Source organism: Indicator indicator, chromosome 5, assembly GCF_027791375.1.
Source record: "Indicator indicator isolate 239-I01 chromosome 5, UM_Iind_1.1, whole genome shotgun sequence".
Lineage (NCBI taxonomy): Eukaryota > Metazoa > Chordata > Aves > Piciformes > Indicatoridae > Indicator > Indicator indicator.
In genome coordinates, this window is record NC_072014.1 from 15,615,663 (window position 1) to 15,632,061 (window position 16,399).

At 37.0% G+C, this 16,399-nt stretch overlaps 1 protein-coding gene across 1 annotated transcript in view; it reads right to left on the reverse strand.

Annotated features, from left to right (window-relative positions):
• Positions 1-16,399, reverse strand: part of PARD3B (par-3 family cell polarity regulator beta) — a 411,926-nt gene that overhangs the window by 196,179 nt on the left and 199,348 nt on the right. The window contains exon 11 of the mRNA XM_054381001.1: positions 3,978-4,163. Coding sequence (XP_054236976.1) covers positions 3,978-4,163 — 186 coding nt within the window. The remainder of the gene's footprint in view (positions 1-3,977; positions 4,164-16,399) is intronic.

Below are 16,399 nucleotides of genomic sequence, written 5' to 3' on the forward strand. Positions count from 1 at the left end.
TAAATGGCTTTGACTGTGATTGGAGGAAAAAAGTTTGTGTGCTTTATCCGTGTTGATCAACTTGCTTAATCACCTGTACCAGGTAGGCCTGAAGGCAGCTGAACACTGCTTTCGCCTATGCTCCGGTAGAAGCTATTTCACAGAAAAGCATTTTGTTATTTTAAAGACTGAAAAAAAAAAGTCCCCAAAGTCTAAACAGCTTGCAAACACAGATTTTCACATCACTGGTGTTATGGCCTGGTTTAAAAGCCTGAACTGCAAGACAATCTGCTTGGCTCAAAACAAGCTAAATGTTGTTTTTACATGTTTTTTCTTTCATCTCTGAAAGGTAGGTTTCTTTGTGGCTTCCAAGTAGAAAAACAACATTTGGCATTTCAGCAAAACAGTTTTCGAATGCCATCTCTGAAACTGCAAGTGAGCTATTCTAATAAAGGGTGAAGTTACTGCTCCCTTGTTTATTCCATTCTTTTTAAATCTTTTTATTCCATGGAGACTCAGTAAGGGGTAGAACTTTCTACCACATGGCTACCATATTGATAGTCTTGAGACTCTCATGCTTTTTGCAGTAGGGCAGGGAGATATAATGCCATGTTCTTCACCAATTCCTGTATGTGATCAAAGCACACCCTTATCACATCATTGATATTTCCCTTACATGGAATTCCTTGATGGCATTTGTTAGAATCCTCTAATTTCCCATCCCCTGCACACAACAAGCAACATTTACTGCAACAGCACTCAAAAGCACCAAGGAGGCTCATGCTACACAATAACTGATTTGAACAAATGCACACGTAGAAAATATTCCAATATTTCTAATAATGGCTCTGCTGCATTTCAGCTGCAGTAGACAGCAAGTACCTGCTCAACAGGAATGCATCACAAATGAAAGCCAAGATGTCTTGAGATGAACCAGGCTGAAATCCCTAAAGTTATGGAGAAAGATGATGCATTTAAACTCAGTCAAATGATAGTTTTCTTCACATGAAAGGCTCTGCATAATCAGGAGTATCAAGTATTCAAGCAACCTCTTTGTCTTAGGGATGATAAAAAAATAGACACTTCAAAAACTACAAAAGGAGGTTAGGAAGGGACATAAAGGTTCAATCAACAAAAAGTAACTGGTTTTATTCCTGCAGGACACAGTGTTATGACATCAACTAAGAGCATTAAGGCATTTTCACTTTGGTTTTGCAGCAAGAGCTACAGTAGCAATGGGCCTAACTGGGTCTTTACTGTGGCATGTATGATGCAAGATGCACGGATATTTTCTAAAATCTTTACCTAGGAGTAAGATCTACAAAGTTAAAGACTTTTCCCTTGTTTTGTTTTTTTTTTTTTTTTACAATTCCCTTACTGTACACTTTGCAATGCCACCAACAAGTCACCGCTAGATTAATGTGTTAATGTTTAAAAAAGAAAACAAAACAAACTAAAAAATGTTGGTCACTCTTCAGAGCTTTGGTTCAGATCAATAATGGAATACAGAAGCCAAACAAAATTGTCTGCATCTCATACATTCAATCTAGAAGACACAGTACTGAAACAAATCTAATGTATCAAGACCTTTATATAGTATTAGAAGGATTGAGCATTTACTTCACCAATGAAACAAATGTGTCAAACTTTGATGTCTTCTTTTGAAGAGTCAGGGGATAAAGCTGCCCCTTACATTAGTAGGATATCACAAAATGAGAACCAATTTTAAACTCTAAATGAGGAAGCGAGGAACAGTGACAGAGAATTCTCATGCCAGTGAGCATTATGTTTCCTCCTGTGCTAGTTTCCCCAGAAAAATCTGTACACTGAAAAGTAAATGCATGTGTCTAAATCCATAATGCTCCATTTCAGAGAGTCACAAAGAACAGCATGGGAAAATGCTCTGGACAACTACCAGCTGGAAAGAAAGGCTTTTTATTCAAGATGATATTTAAAATAAGGACATATTTAAATATTTATGCACAAATATATGCACACTTTTTAACTTGATAGAAGAAATTTTACCAGTTGTTAATACCCACTGATTATGTTTTGTTCTATTATAAAGGTCATTAGACAGGAGGAAGACAGCACTTCTCCGTGTATACACAACAGTAAAATGCAGTTCTTAAGACACTGCCAAAACAACTACGTTGTCTGAGTACTTGTATAAAACACACAGGAAAGATTCTGGTTGAAGTTAGAGCCCCAGCTACTATCTTATCTGTTCTGGACCCTATATTCAGATCTATTACTGGATTATTAGAAAGTGTAATAGGTTATAACAAGGTAGAAAAGAGAAAAGGTCACAGGACCACAGGTTATCAGAAGACAAAATAATCTTCCAGTCATGGGGACTCATTTGCTTAGGTGTGAGCACAGAAGCCATAATTTATTAGTCTGCAGAATCCTCAAGCCAAAATTAACTGCTCTGGAGTGAGTAATGATGGTAAAATAGGGAGTGGTAAATACACAGAGCTACAGTACTCTCTTACGTGTCTGTGAGGTGCTGAGTCAGGTAGCCAGTCCTCTAATGCTTCAATATGGCTACACAAACTGCTATTCAGAGCAATGAGTTTATTTATGGCAATATACAGTCACTGAACTGGTGTGGAAAATCACTCAGGGAATGCAGAACTGAGAAAGCAAGTAGGGCAGTCTCATTTTCACCATAAAATGAGCTGCACTCTGCAGCAGACATGCACATAAATTGAGTTTATCCATCCCTAATTTGGCCAGTCGTGCCTTAACTCATTTCTGATCTACACCAAGTAGACAAGTTAACTCAGTTGTCATTTAGCCCTGAGTTAACCATGGACAGTGTTCTGAACTGTACGTGCCAAGCTCATTTACACTTGAGAAGATCTCATTTACACTTGAGCTTTGAAATAATTGTGGACCCAGGAGAGGTAAATAATAGAAGTGGAGAAGTATTAAGCATTCACATCAAAGCAAAATTCTTGATTATTACTATTTACAAGCTTCTATAAACAGATGATTGTGAAAGTTTTAATGTTGTGAATTGTCTTACTCAGCAGGCTGATGTCAGTATAGGAATTCACATACACTATATTAAAAGGTATTTTTACAGAAAAGAGAACTGCAAGAAATTGCTGAGATAACACAGGAGAAAAAAAAATACATTATAGATATACAAGAGTTAAATATACTAGCCCTGAAGCATTAATTCTTTTGTTTCTAATTTTAAGAGTTACCTTTTTCAAGTTTTATTTAAGAAAAAACACAGAGTCAACAGATTTCCTAAAGACTGAAAATATAATTCCAATACTTTTAAATCATGAAAATGTGATTCACTCCTTGTATAGTCCTTAGAGGGAACAGAAAGATTCACAATACTGTCATTCACCAGTTCAATATTACCAATTCAATCCACCTCATGACCAACTGGTAACTTCTGTGTAATTGATGCCAGGCTTGGGCAAATTGCATTTTTACTACAACGGTAAAAATATTTTGAATTAAAAAAAAAAAAGACAGGAAATGGTGAGCTATCGTAAATTGAGCACATAATCCTTAATCTCACAGAACTGTCAACTTCTAATTTTTGTAAAGAAATTTGTCTTTTGATTGCTTTTAATCTGTCTGCCTGCATCTCTTTGGGAGGATCAAAAGCAGTGTAGACAGACAATAAATGTGGATACCTAACTTCTCTGTTACTGAGCCTAGCAGCACACTGGTTTTCTCATGCACTTCTATGGACTGTGGAAAAGCTGAGGCAGCCTTTCCTCATACTTACATACCCTTATTCTTCTTACCCTTCCCTATATCCTGCAATATACAAATGCCTGTAAGGGTTCCCACCAATTAATTTTTCCTTGTGGCAAACCTTAGCGCACAACACCAGAATTTTGGGACAAAACATGAGTACATTTGCAGCTCACCTACAGGAATGAGTTCCTGGAATACTTGTCAACAGTACTCAACACAGAAATGTCAGAATTCTAATGTAGTCATCATCCGCTGTGTTTCTTCCATACCTTAAAAGCAGCACCTCCGTGAATAACGGACTTGATGAAAATCCCAAGATCAGCTCCAGTCTCCCGAGATTTATTGCCTTTTAAGCTCACACCAAGTCCAGCAGAGCCAGAATCATTCAGAGGGATCTCAAAGGTCAGCTGCTCTGTGGTTTCTGGAGAAAGAATACTGCAGTTTGGCTCTCCTTTCTGTTGGAGAAAAGAAGGATGAAAATACAGGTGAAAAGAGGGCAGAGACAATGCATATAGTTTCATATTTCAAAAAATAGTCCTCTTCAAGGAGCAGCCTTATAACTAGCAATGCATTTAGCTGATTTTTTTCACATGATCTGGCTGTACAATGTCATTTTTAATGATATCCAGGAATATGCCTAAATAGAAGGTAAACCAGTGCAGTTCTACATGATACAAAGCTGATGCTGCAGCAGAATATTTAAAAAGACATTTATTTTAAACACAGCTGCATTAAAAATTTAAGCCATAAAACTCTCGACATCTTTACATGCAGCTCACAGACTGTAATGATAGCTGTACTGTTAAATCCCATTCCCCTCTGAAAATTGAGTTTCATCCTTAAGAAATTATCCTTTTCTTACACCTGTCTACAGAGGGAAGTTGGTGTAACAAAAGTAAGGGTGAGAATTGAAAAAGCAGTAACTTATTCTGCACTAACTCCCTTTGTACATACTTTCACTCCAGAAAGGTTCGGATTTTTTTCTTCTGGTATAAATTGATCCCAATACTTTTCCTAGACTAAATTGTCTGCAAGAATACTAAATCAAGCATCCACAGCTAGGGAAGATCGGATCTCTGTGACTGTATATTTTACCTGTAGTTTTGTAGGGTTGCATTTGTTGGGAGGGGGGTGTGTGTGTGTTTGGTTTGCTTATTTGTTTTTTTAAAAGCAGGTTAGAACTGGGAAATCAGATAAAATCAAATTTCTTGTCTGAAACATTCATATTGGCACCCTACAAAAGTAAAACTAGGACAAGGAGACCTACAATGGAGTAAAGTGTCCATACAACATAGGAGTAGGAAAGATCTTATGTATCACATTGAATTTTAGCTCACTCTTCCTTCTCCATATAAGTCTAAGACAATTAATTTGTTTCTTGTAATTTCTTGTCATCTTCTATTCTTTTTACCAGTAATGTTAAAAAGTCAATATGAAAAAAAAAACTGTGAAAAGGAAATACACAGGCAAGCTGATAAAGATGACTGGGGGCTGATTTCAAGGGTGTCGAAGTCTTATGTTAAATCATAAGTAGAGGCTACGTGCTAGGAAGAGTTTCTAAAGTCTCAGCTGCAGCAATATAGTACCAGTTCAATTGTCAGCAAAGGTGCCAGCAGTACAAATGTTTTCTCAGCTGCTAGAGTAGTCCCATACATTCACCATTTATGATGTCTGATCAACAAGAAATATGATTGCAGAACTAAGAGCAGAAATTCATATCCTGAAGTAACCAAAAATTAAAACCAGTAACCACTAAGTATACTTCTATTTATTTCAGATGCCCTTTCACTGATGAGAAGCAGCTACCGACTAGAGAGGAACAGTGTGAGCCAGAGAGCTGGGACTATAAACCTCAATCCCAATATGCACCGTGCTGAAATTAGTTTTGGAACATAACTACGTGATATTAAGTCAAAACAATTTGCCCAACTGTCAAATATAAAAATGACATAGCACCAACACTGACAATTATCTTGATGCCAGCACTCATCTCTAGCACCTGTGTTACTCATTTGTGCTTTTGTTTTTTACCACCAGAAGCAGGCAATTCTCAGTTACAAATCTATCACTTTTTTTTCTTAGCAGTGGATATATAGACAACCTGAACATAATTCCCCCAAACCTACAAATTCGTACTTACTACTGTGAACAACATAGAATGATAATTCGTAAACACCTGCTCTGACTTCCTTCAGAAGAATCAGTGTAGAAAAAACCCAAACCACTATTGCTAGCTTTCTAACACAAGCATTTTGCATTTAACTTTCTCAGTGTTTTAGAGGAAAGAATTTCTGCCCAATCTTTTGTTTTTCAAAATGCACATATTCTTGTCATCTGATTCAGAAATCCTAGATCAGAACTCAAGTGGCACATCCTGTACATATTTGGAGAGAAGAAATTTTTCTCAGAGCCCTAGATATGTGATGTCTCCTGTAGCAGCTTCACATCAGTCTGTTTTGTGTTCCTTTCCTGGTGCCCTAAGAAAGCAGTTCCTCTGTGCTGCTCCTATTCTTCCACAAATAATAATAAAAAACTCGTAATAGTAAATAATATAATAAAAATAAACCAAATAATAAATCCATTAATAATAATAGCAACAACAACAATAATAAATTCATGACACCGTCACTAGACTCTTGTCCCTTCTGTATGTCAATACTGTGATTTTGTATTTCCCAATAGCATGAGGAAAGCAGCGAGGGGGGTTGCTATTGCAGAACCTAAAAGCTCCCAGCCCATGACTACCTTCACCAGGGCAGCCACAGACTGCTTTATAATGTTACTTCAATAGGAACTTGGACTTCATACAAAACGGAATTTGCTTGATCACATTCAGATCTATTTTTAATGGGGACGGCTGAAGGTAAGCCCAGGCACAAAGATGTACATTAATTTCAGGCTAAGTACTTCATACATTTGTTGACACAAACTTGTAAAAAAACAAAACCAGGATCTATACATGTTCCTCAAGCCAATAAATGAAGATAAACTAGGTAGATGAATTTGTTTGAATTTGAGTCAAGTGTTCTAATCAATGTCATTCTCTGTTGCTTTTTGTCTCTGACCCACTGGTGACACTGATGACAAGGCTGCAGCTCCCCAGGCTGTGCCCAAGGCCTTGGCAGCACTCTGAGCAGTAGTGGCTGTAGGAGTCAGGACACCATCCTCTTCTCTGCAGCACAGCCACTGCAGAAGTGCAGTGCTCAGCTTCAGGCTTCAGAAACAAGTTGGATGGATCTCAGGACAGTAATCTAACAATTTGTTTAACCTCACACCCCCCAAATATAAGCAAGCCTAAAAAGGGGACATAATATTAATCTACAAACTGCTTTATAGTATCATTTTTCCTCTTTTTCTTTGCAGGCAATTTTGGATATAAGAAACATCTCACTTAAATAGCAGGCAAGGAAATGTTAGTGAGACTCCAGGAAAATATTTGCCCTCAATAGCCAGGGAAAAGACTGGGTGGTCACTAGAACTCTCCCTCTATAAACTTACTAAGATAATGGTATTATACACAGTTTTTCAGTAAAACTTAGTCCAATTTTAGATTCTGATACAAATAAATTGCTAAAAGCAGAGTATTAAAAAAGAAGTTTAGAAGTTCTTTAATGTGCTACAATATTTCCCAACTTCCTTTAGCATAACTGTGCTGTGCACTAGGTCTTGTTAAGGAATCTACCAGATCACTGCCTGTGTGTCTGGATGTGTTATCTATCAAACATCCAGATGTATTCAGCAGGACACCAGAGAGATGTAGTAAGTTTTTGTCAGTATTTTCTTTCCTCTACTTTTCTTAGCATCTAATTTGGAAATTTAACATTTGACTACAAATTTCTTTGATACAATTCTCTAGGAAACAGACAATTTCATCATTTAAAAGCCGCAATAAATTTAAGTGTAAAAGCCTGTTGGTTTTTTTTTTTCCTATTACTGGGGATGTCTCCAACCTTTCTTCAGTCCTTTATAAGTGTCTCCTGTTCAACAGTTCAATTATCCTAAAAAAACCTCTCCTCCTCATTATTTAGATTCATCCTTATCCTAAGTTCCAGCAAAAGCTGACTTTAAAATAATGCTGAACTTTTTCAATTGTACTATCAAATCTTTCTTACCCATGAGGGATGGTGAATGACGTATCAATGACTTCACAAGGATGGGTAAGAGGAAAGGAGATGCACATTGACAAACCAATGACACATTCATTGCAGGACCAAGTAAACACTCTCAAGATTTTCATTCACTACTTGTCAGATGGTATCTGACGACAAACATTTGGTAATCAAGTCTATAACATCAAGACTTAAAACTATTTTTTTGTGGGAGAGTGTGAGAAGCAGTAGAAAGAAGGAAAATGAGAGGAGATATAAAAAAGGATGAACATAACCTAGAAGCTTGATTTCATCTTACACGCATTAAATGGTTACAAATTATTACCCTGATGATAGTGTTCTTCCCAGGGAATGCTCTTTCACTGATAATTAAAAAGCGCTCCAGCCATTCTTAAGAGCACATCAATTAACTGCTTTATTTAGGCACCCAGTTTCATGAGAGGTGGTCCCTTTTCCTAGAATATGCAGGCATGAACATTAAATGCAGCTGGTGACTCACAGAGCTGGATTTCCCCTGCCTTTATTTCTCCGACTTTGCTAAAATATTACCCCCCCCAACTGATAATTTATAATACAGGAACCACCATTAGCTGAATTATGGTCTGATAAAGGAAGTCCTCTCCAATGCGCTCAACCTGAAGTCTATTAGAAATACTTCTTACCTCAAGATCATCCTAGAATCTAAATTCACTCAAACACAGAATGAATGAAATGAGCTGCAACACAAATGTTTCTAGTACAGGAAAAACTTACAGTTTAATGTTATAAATTACCCAGTTAACAATCACATCGTGTATTTTTCCATAACAAACATATCACACATCAGCACTTTGGGAATTAAATGATAGTGTATCACTGAAGTTATTCCCTACTGCAATCATAGGAACTTGCTCAGTGATACTATGATAAATGAGAAATCTTCACATAAATCAAAGTCCAGATAGCAAAGTGATGAGACCTCAAGATGGCTAGAGATTTGAGATGGCTTGGCCTGCACTTTTCCTTTAAAATGGGTACACTGAGGACAGCAGAAGGAATTTTGAACTCTGAAGTATTAATAAAATATACTCAACAGTGAAAAAGGTTAAAGTTAAAATAAAACAACAAAAAAGACAAAAAACAGTCTTCACTGCTCACTTTGCCCATGCCACTGCTCACCTGCAACTGTCCTTGTCATGCAGGTCATTCCTTCAGCTTTGCTAAATCTTAGCCTGTCAGCTTTCAAAAGCTTCCACAGCTGAACAAGCTCTGAACAGTCTCCTCCAGATACACACACCTCTCCTCCCAATCCCCTTTACAGCCTGGTGATGTTTGTTCCCTACTATTTATAGGAGTCTACCAGCCTCAGCTCATGCTGCAAAGCTCCCTCTTGGTTGCACCATCCAGCAATCTAGATAGTTACTGAGCTCTTGCAACTGCTTTTGGAAGACAATGAACTATGCTCTTTCTCCACGTAGTTTCTCCTGGACCAGAATGCAGCAGTCTGAACTCTAAGAGGTAATTTTTCTGCTTACTGTTAGGCAGAATGGATCAAAAAACCCAAAGAGGTACCACCCCTCACTAAGGCAAGTCAGGACAGCAATGCTTTCATCTACTGAGATACTTGTATAGAACTTCAGTAAAATCAATTCTGACATTTGCTGAATCACCACAAAGCAGATAGAGAAGTTCAGTAGAGTTTATATGAAGGTGAGAGAATACAGAGTTTGGTAGATTTGAAAACAGAAAGCCCTAATAATATGTACTAAATAACATTAAGCAATGCAGATTGAAAACTTTTATCTAAGAGTGTCAGGATACATTTGATTAATTGATGTTCCACCAATATTTTTATTTAACTTTCAGAAGCACATCTATATCTCGGGTCTCTGATTTCTTAATTAAAAAGCTATGATCAATGATTCCTAAAACAATCTTAAATTATATTGGTATATAATCAAGTCTATCTAACAAATTATCAGTATTTTAAAGAAATATTATTATATTATTCCCTCAAGAGAACCAGTCTGAACAGAATTGTAACCTTTGAAAAAACTGTGTATTGTATTCTTCCCTTTCTACCCTAGCCCATGGTTAAATCACTCAATATTGTGTCAATCCTCTGTCTACAACGGGACACCACTTTCAATTAGTTCTTTTATTTAATAGCACAGTGCCTGTTCTCATTGACCATGGCACTTTTGATCTGTGGATGTATGATAATCTAATGCATATCTCTCATTAGAAAGGTTGCCTTATTTATCCCCATTGTTCTTTTGCCAAAAGAGAAGCTTACAGAAAAAACAGCTCCCATTTCAGAGAGGAAGGAAATAGCATTTGTTTAACACAACAAGAGACCTTTCAGTACCTGTCTGGTGCCCTTGACCAACACACTATTATAGTCTCTCAATATGCTAGCTGCCCCTTGCCTGGCTGCTCATTTCTGATAAGAGATGCCAACTCCCTGGAGTGCCATTCAAAGCCAAGAGCAACAGGCAAGAGACCCAGGAGAATTATTTTCAAAGGCTTATGAAGAAAATAAGACATTTACATGCTTTTGCAATTATTTTCTGAAAAAAAAAGACAGACAACCCAAAGCCCTGTAAAAGAGCAGCATTCAAACTGTGTCACCACGTAACTATTATTGACAGAAAAGGTTATAAAGAAGAAACCTCCTTATTTCCTCTTTATGTCCACTATCCTCTATCTTCTTTCCAAGAGCTTAGGCACAGTTATGAAATACTTTGCTGACAGCTCAGTCATCACTCACTATAAAATCTACACTGTATTTTGCAATAGATAAATAGCAACAATCTTGAAAATAATACTCAAAGGTAATGCAATTTTGTAATCTTGTCACAATCTAGTAAATAACTGAACTCATTGCTGCACATATTCATCTTTAGTATTTCTGACAGATGCTTTCTTATTGGCTCCTTTAAAGTCATCTGTATTCTGTACTGCAATAAAAACCAAATGGTCACTAACGGCACACCCTGAGAAGACAAAGAAGCCAGTAGCAAATCCATGGAGATGTATTATACAGTACATGGATACTTTTTATATTAACACAGTACACTACAAATTTGTGTCATATTAGATAGAATGGTTCTGGTTTGAATTATGTCAACTCTCTGGAATTACAGCTTTGAAAACTGACAAAACTAGATTCAGCTCTTCATCCAAGACAGATACATTGCATTTCACAGTTTATTATTCAATATCACAGGGCACTTAAAAAATGGAGTTTCTCCAGTATGCTTAGCATGCCTATTTGAGATCCCATAGCAAGTTTTACCCAAGGAAATGGATTGTCCTTGCAAAAGAGCTTTGTAATTCAGTGTGGCTTTGCTCTTCAACTTCCAATAATGCAATCTTACTTAACCTTTTAAAAGTTACATAACTGTAGAAAACAGAGGGAGAAAAATTAACTAGTTCTGTCCTCAATCAAGGTATGCCCCACTGTGAAAACATCAATTTTCAGCCCATGTATGGTGTTAGTCATGTGCTTAAGCACCCTACTGAGCTGGAGCCTTATACAGTTAATATACCCTGCCACTTAGATCGTGAAATCTTATCAATCCCTGAAGATTGAGACTGCATGATATTTTCAGGGTGAATTTAGATTTGTTGTGCCTGTAGAGTTTCAGAATATATTCAGGGTAAACATGTCACAACACTGTGATGTACAAATCCAACTCGTTAAAACAATAACCAGTAAATTGAATGAAGGAACAATAACAAAGCAATAAGCAGTGTACAATTCTTTGTCTATTTCAAACACCACATGCACATCTTGTACATGAAGTCAGGTTAGGAAAATCTTTTTCACGGAGTCTATGGCAGAGAGACTTCAAAAAAATTTCATATGGTAGATAGAATAAATCCGGTGACCCTTGTGAACGGCAGGGTACTACAGTTGTCAGCAAGATTTAAGAATTGCCGAAATACTTTGATTTTATTAAACGTTGTACTGCTAATCTGCATAAATGCATCTAAAATGCATGAAGATGGATTTCTCTTCAGTTAGATTTTGTATGCCTGTATTCTGATGTATACATACCTGATTTCATAGATTAAAGTAGGCTGCCAAACAATTTTATTCACCACCACAGCTGAGACTGATGCTATCAAGTAAACAATTCTCATTTTCCAGTATTCTGAGGTAGGGTTCCTCAAATCTGGGGAGTTTTGGGCAGTAATCCTGAAAGCAAATACAATGTCTCATGGTACTAGTAACACTATGCTTTTCATTCCTTACTTGTCTCCACCCTATCTTTTTCTTTACCAGCAGGCAGAGCACCATAAGAGGTTCTTTCAGGCAATGAATGCTATGACTAAAGCTTTCAGGCCTTCCCTTTAAGGTTCCTCATATTGCTGGAAAATAGGAAGAGCAGGATCTGAAAGACAAGTGCTGAATCACAGCACTTTGATAGGCTTGACAGAGTGTGTCAGTGGGAGCTGAAATTCCCCCCACACCGACAGTAGTAGCAATAGTAGACCAGATGCAATAAGGTCTGTGCACCCTCGAGAAAGCTGACTACTACTATCACACTGAAAAGCACAGTAAACATGCTGATGTGTTTGTAGCACTTCACAGCATATGAGAGCTCATTCTGCCATTGCAAAATTGTTGAATCTAGTGAGCTAGTGTTTGGTGGGGTTTGGTTTTCTTTTGTTTTTTTAAAAACAACAACGACTTTCAAATAAGCACGAATTATTCAAGCAATTTATTCCACTCTGGTAAATTTGGGAATCCCAATGAAACCCAAATGAAGGGATACTTTTTGCCACACCTTCCACTCACTGTGACAGGAAAGACACTCATGTTCCCTCTAAACACTCAACTGTTATTGACTTTTATAGCGAGCTCAGTAACTAATCAACAAACCTCAGTGCAGAGTTTCCAGTGCTGTAAGATACTGTGAGCTAGTAAATATCTTCTGAAATACATAATGCAAGCTGAGAACTTTCGAGGGGCTGCACTCCATAACATTTTCTAAAAACTTACACCTGTGTAGACACAACCTACACCTATTTCTCAACTATTCTAAAAAGACTCTAAAAGCCCAAACTGAAACACGTTTCTTCAAAAAAGTTCTTGAAAAAAACCCAGGAATTTCATAGCTTATGGTTATTCAAGATGAAAGGTGCCATGTGGATTTACAACTTCTTTTTTTGCAGAACAACTTGAGAACTGAATCTTGTGTATGTCATTGAACTCCAATATATGTATATTGACCTCTCTCTCTTTTTAATCTATTTTTTTTCTATCAGATTCTTCTCTCTTTGAATAGAGATAACACAACAGAGAATTGGCATTTACTGGAATCACTTTCTGACTGACATTAGTTGATGATTTGTATTTAATTGAGCAATAGAACAATTGTTTTGACCTACAAAGACAGGTGTAAAAACGGTTCAGTCTAGGTTGAAATTTCACCTGTTACTTCCAGCACATAAAAAGGCAGGAAAAAAAATAGAAGGAGGTAACAGAAAATAGGCTTTGACTACTAAAAGCAAAAAGACAACACTTTAGGCAAGTAAGTTCCCCTTCAGGCATAGAAGTTCGAGATATAGTAAGGATTCAACTAGGGGAAGACTGAAATGTAGAAGTCAATCACATGATAAGCAGAAAAAAAAAATGCTAAATTGAACTTGCAACCCATCCTGCTTCCTTCTGTCCTGTATCATATGTGTCAAAAAGCTAAGAGTTAAAGGTCAAACACTACATTATATATACATATATATATATATATATAGCTGTTCTTTTAGCTTTTGTTGTAAAAATGCTGGCTTATTTCCTTTCTTCCTCCATTCTTCAAGGTATCAGTGAATATGCAAAGAAACCGTAGAAACAGTGATTACAGTTGAAACTGGTAAGTCAAAGCTATCTTAAAACAAAAAAATAAAGCATATGCAAAGTTTACACTATAAGTATGTGCTTTAACTTAAAGAAAAATGCACTGAAATATTTTTGGTACTGTATTACTTCTGGCAATTGCAGAACAGGCACATTCCTCTGCTTACATGTGCCACATCCACTATTCTGAAGGCTCATGAAAATAGCAAGAAAAAAAAAATTGCACAGGGTCATGGTGCAGAATGGGTTACATCAGAGCTGTTCTTATTCAAGTAGCTTTGCTTGTTTTATCAATGTGAGGATAAAGAAATAGAAAAGGGAGCAAGTGATCTTTATACCACTATTAGAAGAAATGGCACCTTCAGATCTCACATTTTCCCTGGAGAAAAAAACAAGATGCAACAAATACACATGATCAAAACATTGCATTTTCAAAACACAGCTGAATGATAGTCATGGTTTGATGTGTATTCCATTTATTTTGGTAAGAACTGCAAAATCCAAACCCATTATTTTAAGCCAGTTTCTCCCCATAATATTCACTGTTCTTTAGAAAACAATCAGTGTTAAAGAGTTTAAAACCCAAACGCACCTTGAAGAATGCACTAATCACTGACCTCTCTGTAGACTGTGGTAATTAAATGAATAAAGATCTTCCCCTGAGTTTCGAATCGGCTCCTTACTCAGCTGCTACACTGTCAACAGCTGGCATGAATTACTGGGAACATTTGGCTAACTGGATAATAAGGAGAACAGCCTGTGGTTGATTCAAATTCTACTTCATGATCTGCTTTGATTAAAAAAAGACCCAACAAAATCTCATTAGATCCTCCTTTTATTTTTCTTGAAAGCAGTAACACCACTATGAAGATTGGGTTTTCTATTTTATTCCCTCATGGTTGCAACCAATGTAAGTGTACAGCTCTCAGATGTTGCATGGGCTAGTGTAACTGAAGCCCTAATTCCCTATAATTCAATAATGCCTGTTTGCAACCCTGATTCATCCTCACCCAGTTCACATTTCTCTCTTGGCTGGTGTGGTTTGCTACTCTGAATATATTCTTTTACCTGCTAGCAACTCATCAGCGTAGATGACAGTGATGAAATCCCCAAACTGTGCTCACATCTAGCTTACTGAAGAGAACATATGCGTGAGATCAAGCTTTCTCCAACCCGCAGCTTCGTTACAAGGAAAGGCAAATTACATTATTACAGACTCAGGCAACCAATTGCCATTTCCTGTTAATGTGTTACATTATTTGCTTCGTGCCTGGGCAGCGATTAAATTCTCCCCAGCAATCAAGGTAGGAACCAGGTTCTAGTGCAGCAACATGCTCAGAAGTGCTTTTTGCATGGTCTCTACTGGGTCCAACTTTTAGAGCTGTGGGGAGTGTGAGTGTTTACTAAATGGTCCCTCTCCTTTTGCTTCTAACAAGTAACAAGGAGTCTAAAGAAAACAGCTTCTCAGATTACAGTCCCTGGAGAACTGCTCAAATCAAGAATGAGTCTGATATAAAGCAATTACTCTCTTATGGCCAGGTATTAACAAAACTCCCAAATATTTAGGTAAACTCTGCATGCATGCTAGATACATTCAGTTACAGCTGTCCTTGAAAAATATCGCATTCTGCTGCCTTTTCTTCCAAAACCAAACATTTAAAGTGCTGGCTTTTTTTTCCTCCTCTTTGATCAAAACAGTACTATAACTTTGGAAAGTAGCAGATGATTAGTGCAATACAGTATCACGGCTAAAGCTAAACACAAACAAACAAACCAACCAACCTAAATCAATTTTAATTTATTTTTTTTTAATCTTTGCTGAGACTATTCTCAGACATGGTATGAATCCTAATAAGCATCATGTTAGTATCAACATCTGGTAGCTCAGTGGTATGGTAACGCACCCATTTGCCATAAGCTACCAAACAGATGTGCTGAAAGGCTTTTTGATTTAGAAGAGCTGCTGCCAAGAAATTATCTAATGTAGTTCAGTAACTCACATTCATATTATATACTGGGATAACATGAAACACAGACCAGTATTAGAATACACATATTATCACGGTTACAGCAAGGGCCATCACTTGTGCATCATTCGTTCCCAGACAAAGCAATCTAAGTGAAGGTCAAGCCAGCAGGATGAATGTGGCTACTTTCTGGATTTCTATCATGCCAGTCATAAGTAATTCACCTTTAGAAAGGTAGTTAATCCTTGCTGTAGGGGCTACAATTTAATAGGAGGCAATTGTGGCAGGTAAAAATTATAAACAGGTTTTAGATTCTTTCAGTCTTTTATACCCACACACTGTTACAGTGATTTCCAAGAGAATTTGTACTGCAATGTACAATAATGTATAATGTTGGGGAACAGGAGATTGAAAAGAAGAATGAATACTTAAAAGCACAATTGCCAAGTAATGTGTTTTATAACTTAAAAAACCCACAAGAAAAAGTGTTAATGGATAGCCTTTTCAAAAAATAATCTCTTATTTAGAAGAGCTTCTAGAAGAAAAGAAATCCTAAATATAATAGATAATTTAGTACTTTCAGTCTCAGAAATTTCCCTCTGATCCACACAGACCTGACCCTACAGCTTAGGGCTTACTAAAAAGAGCATTACAATGACTGACTTCAGTGCTTTGGGAATCACCCATTGCAGGGCTGAAAACAATCTGCCATAATACTCCTTAAAAGTTACACAATAGAAAAGGAAAATGAAAACTGAAATAGTTTTGTCAGG